A 12,154-nucleotide genomic window follows, 5' to 3' on the forward strand; every position below is an offset into this window, starting at 1 on the left:
TGTCACAGGAAACAATATTGTTCCAAAAATTGTTACAGGAAACAAATTTGTTTCAAAAATTGTTACATGAAACAAATTTGTTCCAAAAATTGTTACAGGAAACAAATTTGTTTCAAAAATTATTATACAATTCGCTTTAATATCCGGTTTAATAAAAAAATACCAAACAAGCAGTGAGTCAAGTTCAGTATCTTAGTTTCAATATCAGATTTGATAAGTTGTTAGGGCAAAAGCATGACAGGTTTGCAAAATAGTTGCACAAAAAAATTGTTACAGGAAACAAATTTCTTTCAAAAATTGTTACAGGAAACAATTTTGTTTCAAAAATTGTTACATGAAACAAATTTGTTTCAAAAATTGTTACAGGAAAGAAATTTGTTCCAAAAATTGTTACAGGAAACAAATTTGTTTCGAATATTGTTACAGGAAACAAATTTATTTTAAATATATTTACTGGATTCAAATCTGTTTCAAAAATGATTAGTGTTTAAAAAAATACCAAACAAGCAGTGAGTCAAGTTTAGTATCTTAATTCCAAGATCAGATTTTAAAAGTTGGGGGAAAAGCATGACAGATTCTAAATTGTTTTCGCCAATTCTTTTAACCTGTACTGCAAATGTGAAACCAAATTCTAATCTGGTATCATTGAAAATACTGATCCATTTCAGAAAACATTTAATCACTCTGGATTTGTAAATCATTCTGCCAAAAAAAAACAAATATTTGGTATAAAATCACTAGGAGCCTGCCTGTGAAAATCATTGGATTTCTTTTTTAATCACACTTTCCCCAGTCTCAAAATTTTTTTTTATTATTAACAGAATCAGATGGTGAACAAGACCACAACTGAATGGTTAACAACATCACAAACGAATGGTTTACAAGATCACAAACGATTGGTTTACAAGATCACAAACTAATAGTTAACAAGATCACAAACTAATGGTTAACAAGGCCACAAATGAATGGTTAACAAGACCACAAATGAATGGTTAACAAGATCACAAATGAATTGTTAACAAGATCACAAACCAATGGTTAAAAACATCACAAACGAATTGTTAACAAGGCCACAAATGAATGGTTAACAAAATCACAAACGAATTGTTAACAAGGCCACAAATGAATGGTTAACAACATCACAAACGAATTGTCAACAAGGCCACAAATGAAAGGTTAACAAGATCCCAAACTAATGGTTAACAAGACCACAAATGAATGGTTAACAACATCACAAACGAATTGTTAACAAGGCCACAAATGAATGGTTAACAAGATCACAAACAAATGGTTAACAAGGCCACAAATGAATGGTTAACAAAACCACAACTGAATGGTTAACAAGATCACAACTGAATGGTTAACAAGACCACAACTGAATGGTTAACAAGATCACAACTGAATGGTTAACAAGATCACAAACAAATGGTTAACAAGGCCACAAATGAATGGTTAACAAGGCCACAAATGACTGGTTAACAAGGCCACAGATGAATGGTTGACAAGACCACAACTGAATGGTTAACAAGATCACAACTGAATGGTTAACAAGATCACAAACAAATGGTTAACAAGGCCACAAATGACTGGTTAACAAGGCCCCAAATGAATGGTTAACAAGATCCCAAATGAATGGTTAACAAGACCACAAATGACTGGTTAACAAGATCCCAAATGAATGGTTAACAAGACCACAACTGAATGGTTAACAAGATCACAACTGAATGGTTAACAAGGCCACAAATGAATGGTTAACAACATCACAAACGAATTGTCAACAAGGCCACAAATGAAAGGTTAACAAGATCACAAACAAATGGTTAACAAGGCCACAAATGAATGGTTAACAAGACCACAAATGAATGGTTAACAAGACCACAACTGAATGGTTAACAAGATCACAAACGAATGGTTAACAAAGCCAAAAACGAATTGTTAACAAGGCCACAAACCAATGGTTACAAGATCACAAAGAAATAGTTAACAAGACCACAAACGATTGGTTAACAAGATCACAAACAAATGGTTAACAAGATCACAAACAAATGGGTATCATCCTGTTCATTTCAACTTTAAATGTGAACCACTTTGAGCACCACCAGAGTTTCTCCTCTGCTTCACTGTGGACCCTGCAACAAGTAACAGAAACAAAATTGAACAAAAGCACTCTCACTGCCACACATTATTTTTTGCACTTTTTAATTTGAGAAAAGGGGGGATTTGTTCATTACAAACGGCTATCTAAAATTTCTTTAAGAAGATCAAGCCTTGTTTACACTGGCTCTTAAATAGCTGTCTAGACAGGGGGTTAGGTAAGAAAAAATTGCAAAAGTAGTTCAAATTATCAGTTTAAAGCTTTTTAAAGAAGCAAAACTATTTAATAGGGAAAAATGCATTTGTTGGCATGTTATTAAAAAAAAACGGTTTGGCTGTAGCGACTTTACACTAGAGCCCATGTTATAGATACTGAAGATAGTGTATGTGAATCTAAACCAATCAAAATTTCCAGCATTGTTTAATTTGGCTGTGTTTTTTAGGCTTAACATTAAGTAGTGTTGCTTGTGAGTGATTGTTTTCTGTTGTTGGAAATACTAAATCTCCTTGATCACCAGAAAATATTAACAAACTGATTCTCATCAAGCACAATGTTTAAAATAGCTAAATACTTGTGACCTATATGTGGTTAAATATACTGTCAATGGTAATTAAAAGTAATTTTTGTGTAGGAATTGACATGTCACTGTGATAATAATATAAACCATGTTTGTAAATAAATGCCAGATTATCGGGTATCGGATTGCAGAACTTTGGTCTAAAATATCGGGTACTGGTATCGCATCAAACTTTGGTTAACGGGCTAACCCTGGTTACAATGTATGAAATGAATGCTGTTAATTCACCAAATCACACTGCAATGAAGTGCTGGTGTACATTCAAATTTACAGAAAACATTGCACTGCATAAAATTACCTGTTTTGTACATTTATGCGAGATGATTTAACAAAGTCATGGACGACAAAACCAAATAATATGCAAATTAATGTAACACTTTATTTTTATACTGTACTTCCATGCTTTAAATGCTTACTTCTTTAGTCAACACAAAAAAATGTTATTACCAAATTATTTTCAAAAAAGTTACTGTACAATGTGAAAAAAGTCTCTATCTACCTGGTTTGTTCTTACTTGGGGTCACAACCGACATGGAATCAGAATTTCGACACATGGTTTTTTTGGAGAAACTAGCAAAAAAATTTTTGTGTTAGGTGTTTGCCAGATATGTATTCTAGATTGTTTTAAGTGTGAATAAGACAAACCTGAAGGGTCGATTACTTTGGCTTGATAAAAAAGTTTGTCTTCTGGCCATCTTGCATAAACAGTATCTCCTATTTTTATGTCCGTAAAAGACTTGACTCTTCCTCGGCAAGCAGATTTTATGTCATTAATCTGATAAATGTAGCATGTCAGATCATCATCCACAAATTCAACTTTTAGATATTGAATATGAGCTGGTTCATCCATAAAAACTGCAAATAATCAGTGATAATGTTAGGTACATTCAACCGCATATGCATCATTTCATTTACCTTGTTCCTCATCTGGTGTTGTTAAACCAACAGAGTTTTCGGAGACAACATCAGAAGCTACAACAAACATCTAGTTAGGTATCCTGTCACAAAATTAGATAAAGTTTCACTCATATATATACTTTTCTGATGACATGGTTTTGATGAATCATCAGCTTTTTTTGGATCAGTAGTTGCAATGTCATCTAAAAACATTGTATTTAAATATCATAAACAAATAATGCATAGGTATCAAACAGTTTTGCAAAGAACTACGTTTCAATAAATACCCATATCGTTAAAAATGTACACTGTATCTTACTCCAAAATATAGTACCAACTATCTAAATCATTTGGGTTTCTTTTACAAACTTGCTATAATTGACTCAATAAATCAAATATGTGGATATTATACTATTTCAACAAATCATAACTAGCTAACCTTTGGCTATTTGTTCAAGGACATTTCTTGCTTTTTCAACTATAGTGCCAGGATCAGTGATGTTATAAAATTTTTCTTGGACCTCAACAGAATGGCCTTCAGCGCAAGCTACAGCTCTTTGAACGTCTTTCGGTTTCATGCTTATTTCTCTTGCAATTAATTTTCTTGTCTGAGTTACGGTTATAGGTTTTTTAAATAAATTTGCAGTTGTTTCTTTGTAAATAGCATTAAACTGTGAGGGAGTCATTTTTTTACCAATGCTTTTGCCAAAGAATGATGGAAACATTCTTTCTTCACTTGGAACAACTGATAGTTTTTTCAAATATTCCCAAATATGTTCAGATAGTATTTTTGCATCTGAAAATTCATCTGTCGTTAGAACTACGCAACCATGGCGCCTTCTCTCCTTTTGCTCATTAACTAATATCGAAAAGTTTCCTTGTGATGTTTCCTCATGATTTGCAAATTCTGACTTTAACATTCCCGTAAAAACTGAAGATCTGCAACCTTGGTGGCATATGACACGGGCAAATAAGTCACCACTTAGTTGTTTCAACTGATTGCATGACAGTGAGCCGACTTCCTTCTGTCTGATTGCCTTTATTTTATTTTCATTTCTTTCAATATAGTTTAAAATGACTTTACCAGGAAAGCTGCAGTGGGCAAGTGAGCGCCTACATCTATCTTTCATGAAAACTTCCCTCTTTTCCTTTTTAGGCCTTTGCCTGCGCAACCATTCATGGACATATTTTAAAAGCTTACAGATGTTGTATTGGTTAGAGATATCTTCAAACTGCAATTGAACATACTGCAGGAAATTGTTCAGGGTTGCTAAATATGCATATTTAGTTGATGCACTTCCGTCTTTGTGAACACGGTCGCATAAGTTTGAATAGACTTTGTGTGGGTGCCGAAAATCATCCAAATCAGCAAGTAGTGATCGAATTTGATTAAGATAGGAATTTGCCTGTGTTGGAGTGGTTTTGTTTCTATTTCCACTTCCCATGGTAATTAATGTGTGTTTGTATGCTTCTAGAACATCTGCTAACTGAAGGCTACACTGGCTTTGTTGTATGACCTTGGCAAACTTTTTGGAATCCTTGGCTATATCTTTGTGTTTGTTTAAAACATGACTCTTTAATCCCAAAACCACTACCTTGCATATGCAGCACTGATACCCTGTAAAAGTCCTATAATTTCCTAACTTCTGTCTTTTTGCGTAGCTGTCATAGAAAAAATCTTCTTTGGGAATATCTGGATGCTTCTTTCTGTGATGTGTCACATTAGTAAACATGTCACCACAAAATGGACATTGCCTCACTTTTCTCCCAGAGTTTGAACACCTAAATTGTGTACATCCTATTTAGCAATCTTTAAACGTCAACAAGACGGACAATGTTTACTTTTGCTTGTGTGACAATTTACATGAATTTGCTTTTGAATTTTTGAAACAGGAACAACAATATGTAAAGTTGACCTTATTTAAGTCACAGATTGAAAGGTTTAAACACATAGCAATCATTTTCACCTCTGAGGAAAAGAAGAAGCACTACTGCTGCCCCTGGAAAAGCTGGATTCATTGTTTCCCAAACCAGGTAGTGATCTTTATAAAATATAAAACCTCTTTTGTGCACTCTTTTATAGCATTACAACTGTTCAAGTAACATTTAGCATACCTATGGCAAGAGGAACCACTTCTACTCCTGTAAAATCTTTTTCTAATTTTCCCAAAATGGTGATGTGATCTTTACGATTATATAGGACACATTTAGAATTCTAAAACAATTTCAGAAAAATTACAGAAACACAGTTTACCTTCTATGAGACAGTGAAGCACTACTGCTTCTGGAATACCTTCTGGAAGTATGTTTGTGTCCAATATAATGTGATCTGTATGAAAATAGGAAACACATTTAAAATTTAAAAATACTTTCATCAAAACATAGAACACAGTAACCACAGTGTACCTTCCACGAGACGAAGATAAGCTACTGCTGCGGGAATATCTAGCCTGTTTGTGTCCAATTTGATGTGATCTTTATGATTAAAGGAGACACACTTAAATTCTACAATACTTTCATTAAAATACATAAGCACAGTAACCACAGTTTACCTTCTATGAGACGAAGATGGGCTACTGCTGTGGGAATATCTAGCCTGTTTGTGTCCAATACGATGTGATCTGTATGATTAAAGGAGACACACTTAAAATTCTAAAATACTTTCATTAAAATACATAAGCACAGTAACCACAGTTCACCTTCCACGAGACGAAGATAAGCTACTGCTGCGGGAATATCTAGCCTGTTTGTGTCCAATATGATGTGCTCTAAATGATTAAATGAGACAGATTTACCATTCTAAAATACTTTCTTAAAAATATATAAACACAGTAATCACAGTTTACCTTCTATGAGAACGTGAAGCACTACTGCTGCGGGAATATCTAGCCTGTTTGTGTCCAATTTGATGTGCTCTAAATAATCAAATGCGACAGATTTAACATTCTAAAAAACTTTCATTAAAATATATAAACACAGTAATCACAGTTTACCTTCTATGAGAACGTGAAGCACCACTGCTGCGGATAAATCTAGCCTGTTTGTGTCCAATACGATGTGATCTGAATGATTAAAGAAGACAGATTTAACATTCTAAAATACTTTCATCAAAATGTATAAGCACAGTAATCATAGTTCACCTTCCACGAGACGAAGATAAGCTACTGCTGCGGGAATATCTAGCCTGTTTGTGTCCAATACGATGTGATCTGAATGATTAAAGAAGACAGATTTAACATTCTAAAATACTTTCATCAAAATGTATAAGCACAGTAATCATAGTTCACCTTCCACGAGACGAAGATAAGCTACTGCTGCGGGAATATCTAGCCTGTTTGTGTCCAATACGATGTGATCTGAATGATTAAAGAAGACAGATTAAACATTCTAAAATACTTTCATCAAAATGTATAAGCACAGTAATCATAGTTCACCTTCCACGAGACGAAGATAAGCTACTGCTGCGGGAATATCTAGCCTGTTTGTGTCCAATACGATGTGATCTGAATGATTAAAGAAGACAGATTTAACATTCTAAAATACTTTCATCAAAATGTATAACCACAGTAATCATAGTTCACCTTCCACGAGACGAAGATAAGCTACTGCTGCGGGAATATCTAGCCTGTTTGTGTCCAATACGATGTGATCTGAATGATTAAAGAAGACAGATTTAACATTCTAAAATACTTTCATCAAAATGTATCAGCACAGTAATCACAGTTCACCTTCCACGAGACGAAGATGGGCTACTGCTGCGGGAATATCTACCCTGTTTGTGTCCAATACGATGTGATCTGTATGATTAAAGGAGACACACTTAAAATTCTAAAATACTTTCACCAAAATGTATCAGCACAGTAATCACAGTTCACCTTCCACGAGACGAAGATGGGCTACTGCTGCGGGAATATCTAGCCTGTTTGTGTCCAATACGATGTGATCTGTATATTTAAAGGAAAATACTTTCATCAAAATGTAGGAGCTCAGTAACCACAGTTTACCTTCCACGAGACGAAGATAAGCTACTGCTGCATGAAAATCTAGCCTGTTTTTGTCCAGTATGATGTGATCTTTATGGTTAAAGGAGACACATTTAACAGTTTAATTACTTTCATCAAAATCTGCACAGTAACCACAGTTTACCTTCTTAAACATGGAGAGGAACTGCTGTTGGAGAACCTTTATGATAAAATATTAGATTGTATCTGCTATTAACAGAAAGTTATAAACAACTGCCTTGCAACCATTTTACCTCTGTGTAGATGAAGAGACACTGCTGCTTCGAGAAATGTGCATATGATCTTGTGATCTTTATGATACAAACACATCAATCTGGATAGCTTGTTTATTGCATTACTTCTTTGTTAATACGTACATATATCTAAACTTTCACTTGTAATTACATATTCTGATACCACAAAAGTAAAGTCAATTTTTAACTTTACTAAAAAAACCTACATCAATGCTTTATCACTCTGCACCTGACCAGCTAAAATGAACCTACCCTATCTGTTAAAGAGTTTTCACAAAAGAGCAATATTATTCTGTTTGTTACAAGAGCAATAAACACCAACATCCTAAATATTTACAAATGGGAATAAACTTTTAATCTCAAATTCTAAAGTTTACCTTGATAATTCAGAATCAGAATTTGATGAATCAAATACAATGCATCTCTTGTGACCTTTTTTTGAAATTTTGCTGCACAAAAAACAGGACGCATAACAGTTTCATTAGAACTGCAGATTAAACTTGCACTAATCTTTTTAATTTTATACGCTTACATTTCACTTATAGTAAAACCACGAAAAGAAACTTACCTCAAACCGGATGTAGTAGCTAGGTTTTCCGAATCCATTTTTTACAAAAACAAAGTTATACACACGAGAATTGCTGACTTATGAGAATAACTCTGAGAACTGCTGACTTATGAGAATAACTCTGAGAACTGCTGACTTATGAGAATAACTCTGCGAAATACGACAATTATTATTCATTGGCCTTAAGTTTGTACAAAATCTCATTGCACATAAACCGGACGACAGACCGAGAACAACAAACGCCACGTGTATGCTTCAGCAAATCAAAGTCCACAGAAAACACAAGTTGTCGCACGAACTGGATTGCATTGTTACGGATAATAGCGATGAAAATGAAGCGCAAACTGAGGTGCTTTATCTTTTTTAATTAATAAAATGTCGTCCTTAGCGTGTTCATGGTGTTTTATTGTTGTGATTAATAACTAGTTCTAAAAGGCTCCAGATCACAAACGACTTAAAGCAAGCAGTTGGCGCACATCATTAGGTAACGCAAGGCATGGCCGCTTTGAAATGATTTTATGTGCTGTCGACACAGCTAAGCTATACTGGCTCCAGATCACGATTGAACGACTTAACGTAAATGCAAACGATTTTTACAGGTCAACCAAACATGTATGTAGTAAACACAACAAAATATCGTTTCAATGTGATCAAAATTTAGAAAATGTGAGGCGCACATCATCAGCGAACTTAAATGCGTCGAACCTTTGCATTTGCCTTAGACTAGGGGTGTGCAACAGGCGGCCCGTGGGCCACAATCCGGCCCGTCAAGCTATTTAGTGTGGCCCTCACCAACACACTGATTGAGAGAAAAATACAAGTCTTGTAGGAATTCAGCAATATTTCAAATCCGCTAGTTTTTAATAAATGTTGTAAGTTGCTATACTATACGTAGCAAAGATAAGATACACCAGCGTTTACTGTCAGGTGGGCCATACAGCAGCATGATCGTACTTCCGAACGTGACGAAACAATTCCCTTCGTCTTGTAAAAATTGTTGTGAAAGCCAGTCTGGCGGCGAAACCGTATTTTTCAGAAATCAAATGTATTGATGCTTTATAACAGGGGCGTGCAACTAAGGCCCGTGGGCCACAGACCGGCCCGCCAAGCTATTTAGCATAGCCCCCACTAGCCTGCACTAGGCCTACCATATGTCCTCTTTTTGGAGGACATGTCCTCCTTTTTAACAAAAACCAAGTTAATTGTCCTCCGAGGACTAGAAAAAGTACCCAAATGTCCTCTTTTCAAAGAATTTCTGATTTACCAACTACATAAGTGACAACTATGCCTTTGAAAACAACCAAATATACATCTTCAGCTATTTTTTAAAGAATCCAGGTGGATTTTACATTTAAAAAAAAACAAGATTAGTTTAGTGTGGTGATGTAATAAACGTCAAACTCTATCCGAATTATAATTCAATGCCGTTTAATTTCTACGGCTTTTATTTTTTGGGGGCTCTTAAGTATTTTTTCATGTTCTTTTCAACATTGTGTCCGCCTTTTGGGGGATGGAAATAATGTAGCCCTAGCCCCCACCAATACACTGATTGAGATAAAAATGCAATTCTTGTGAGAATTTAGCGAAGATTTCCACTAGTTTTTCGTAAATCTCTTAAGTTTCTATACTATACGTAACAAATATAAGCTAAATCGGCGTTTTCCCACCGGTGGATTATACAGCAGTTACAAGTAGTCTACTGCACCGAATGTGACGTAACAATGCCACCGGTGGATTATACCATAGTATACTAACATGGTAGTCCAGCTATTGTTACCGTCACGCTTGATTAACTCTGCACGCTTATGGGATGCTTGCATTGAGTTGGGTGCCTTAAGAGCAGGAAAATGACAAAACTGTGCGTGTGTGGTCGGTTGTATGCATCTACCATGTGTAATATTACTACGTTTGGTTGGAATTATGCTGTTGGAGGGAATTTACTGAGTTTTTTGCCTTTTAGTCCTTCTTTAACCGCGTTGAAGTGATTTTAGCGTGGTTTTACCTAACATATTCAAGGGTGCATAAAGCTTGTTACGGACCAAACTAAAGTCTGGTGAAAATGGAACTTTTCCAAACTGACTGCATTTTTAATAAACTGATGTTTAACGACTTTGACCCCGACCAGGAACTCGATCCGGACAGACGGAAAGTCAAGCTTAAACGAAGACCATATTTTTTCCAAAGTTACTCATTTTAAACTGTCAACAAGAGGTAGATTTTTCCTAAAAGAACTGATTAGATGAGAAACCATGCAAAAGAGTGATGTGAAGCAAAAAGTTTATTTGAAAAAAAATCAAGGTACAAAAACAATTTCTAGACATCATAAACAACTAATAAAGTGGTGCAGAAAAACAGTCAAATGCTGTGATAAGTAACATGGAGTTAAAAGTATTTGGAAGGTGATGTTTTGTTCAAGGCAAAAAACAATTTTGCAAAAGTAAGTAAAATTGTTAGCAAGTTGTCCACCATGCAATCACAGGGCCAGCTGGTTTCTTTTATGGAGCAAGGGCCTGGAAGTCTCACTTATCCTTCATTAGAGTTACTTCAACTTTCTCAAAGTGTTTACCTGAAATGAGAGAAAGTTTTTTAGCCAACCAACAAGCTAGACTTTTTTTGTGTATTGCAAAAGTTATGAAAGTTTCCAAAATAGGACATGTGATATTCTGAAAGTTGATATGGATAAAGAGAAAGTACCCAATAGGTTTTAATATTGGTGGATTTATTTATTCATGTCTTGTCGTTCACGTTTGCCAAACAGCTCTTTTCTAAAATGTTCCAAAGGTCTACCAAGCAAACCAAAAAAGAGGAGCTCAGAAAAATAAATCAAAATGACTGTCAAAAGTGCCTGTACTTTCTGCACAAATGTGCTTCTTTTTTCAAATTACAAAATATGAAACTACTTTATGTTAGCTTTTTAATAATAATGTTATAGCTAACAGTAGGCTACTATGAAAATCGTATCCGAGTGCAGTATAAAGCCAAGTGATTTACTAATTATAGGATTTTGAAAACAGAAGCTGTAGAAGTAAACAGTGCACACTGTTTCGACCTATAAGGTCTCATCAGGGCAGCTGATTAAAAGACATATGCCATATTGGTTAGTGTAGCCATCTGATGGCCCTCCAGTTTGTTGGAAGTAACAGGCAGAACATTAATTCCTCACCAAATCTGTTCAATACCACAAATGGGTATAAACCACAGAAAAAAAACTGATTTTTAATGCCTAAGCAACTGCTGGGGAACCAAAGTGATGACAATATGATTAATAAGCCAATAGATAGATGATAAGTAAGCTGCAAATACTGCTCACTGTTTTGACCTGTAAGGTCTCATCAGCGCACATGATGATAAGACATAGGACATGTTGGCTAGTGTAGTAACATGCTGAAAAACCTTGCCTCGCCAATTCGGTTCATTGCCGCAATTTTAAAGCAATTCGTACAAAAAAGATGCCTGTCTATAAGTTTTTAAAAATATACTTTAAAGAGTTCATACAATTGAAAGCTAAAAACGTTTTAATAGCTCTACATACATTAAACAATAAACCCAATAACTAAAAAACTTTAAAACAGACACAGATTTGTCGCCAGCGGCTCTTCAAAACTAGCTGTTTACCATGTACCTCATACAAAACTTCAGGCGACGTGCAGTGTTATTCATGCGTAACCGAAATGCGCAGGATAATAAAAGAAACGAGAGGAAAAGAGGAGCTGGACTACCATGTTAGTATACTATGATTATACAGCAGTTACAAGTAGTCTA

At 35.0% G+C, this 12,154-nt stretch overlaps 1 protein-coding gene across 3 annotated transcripts; it reads right to left on the reverse strand.

Annotated features, from left to right (window-relative positions):
- Window positions 1-790: 790 nt before the first annotated feature.
- LOC145230109 (uncharacterized) lies at window positions 791-8,617 on the reverse strand. Of its 3 annotated transcripts, none has more exons than XM_080095484.1 (25): window positions 8,393-8,617; window positions 8,202-8,273; window positions 7,825-7,881; window positions 7,716-7,751; window positions 7,574-7,642; window positions 7,445-7,513; window positions 7,298-7,366; window positions 7,151-7,219; window positions 7,004-7,072; window positions 6,857-6,925; window positions 6,710-6,778; window positions 6,563-6,631; window positions 6,416-6,484; window positions 6,269-6,337; window positions 6,122-6,190; window positions 5,976-6,044; window positions 5,824-5,898; window positions 5,685-5,753; window positions 5,537-5,611; window positions 4,009-5,351; window positions 3,710-3,772; window positions 3,588-3,644; window positions 3,314-3,527; window positions 3,172-3,242; window positions 791-2,129 (listed from the first exon to the last, which is right to left on the reverse strand). In XM_080095484.1, the coding sequence occupies exons 1-25, from the start codon at window positions 8,428-8,430 to the stop codon at window positions 2,062-2,064; spliced, it is 3,066 nt and encodes a 1,021-aa protein (XP_079951610.1). In that variant the 5' UTR covers window positions 8,431-8,617; the 3' UTR covers window positions 791-2,061. The 3 variants fall into 3 exon arrangements, with proteins under 3 accessions (XP_079951610.1, XP_079951608.1, XP_079951609.1); XM_080095482.1 differs by having other exon boundaries at window positions 2,069-2,129; window positions 3,318-3,527; XM_080095483.1 differs by lacking the exon at window positions 7,825-7,881 and having other exon boundaries at window positions 2,069-2,129; window positions 3,318-3,527.
- Window positions 8,618-12,154: the final 3,537 nt, after the last annotated feature.

Source organism: Phallusia mammillata, chromosome 5 (assembly GCF_965637545.1).
Source record: "Phallusia mammillata chromosome 5, kaPhaMamm4.hap1.1, whole genome shotgun sequence".
In the NCBI taxonomy this organism is placed as follows: Eukaryota; Metazoa; Chordata; class Ascidiacea; order Phlebobranchia; family Ascidiidae; genus Phallusia; species Phallusia mammillata.

Coding starts and splice junctions, on each gene's coding strand:
- LOC145230109 (XM_080095484.1), bottom strand. CDS start 8,430: ATGGATTCGGAAAACCTAGCTACTACATCCGGTTTGAG. Junction 7,220..7,297: donor CCATCTTCGTCTCGTGGAAG/GTGAACTGTGAT, acceptor TTAATCATTCAG/ATCACATCGTATTGGACACA. Junction 6,779..6,856: donor TTATCTTCGTCTCGTGGAAG/GTGAACTATGAT, acceptor TTAATCATTCAG/ATCACATCGTATTGGACACA.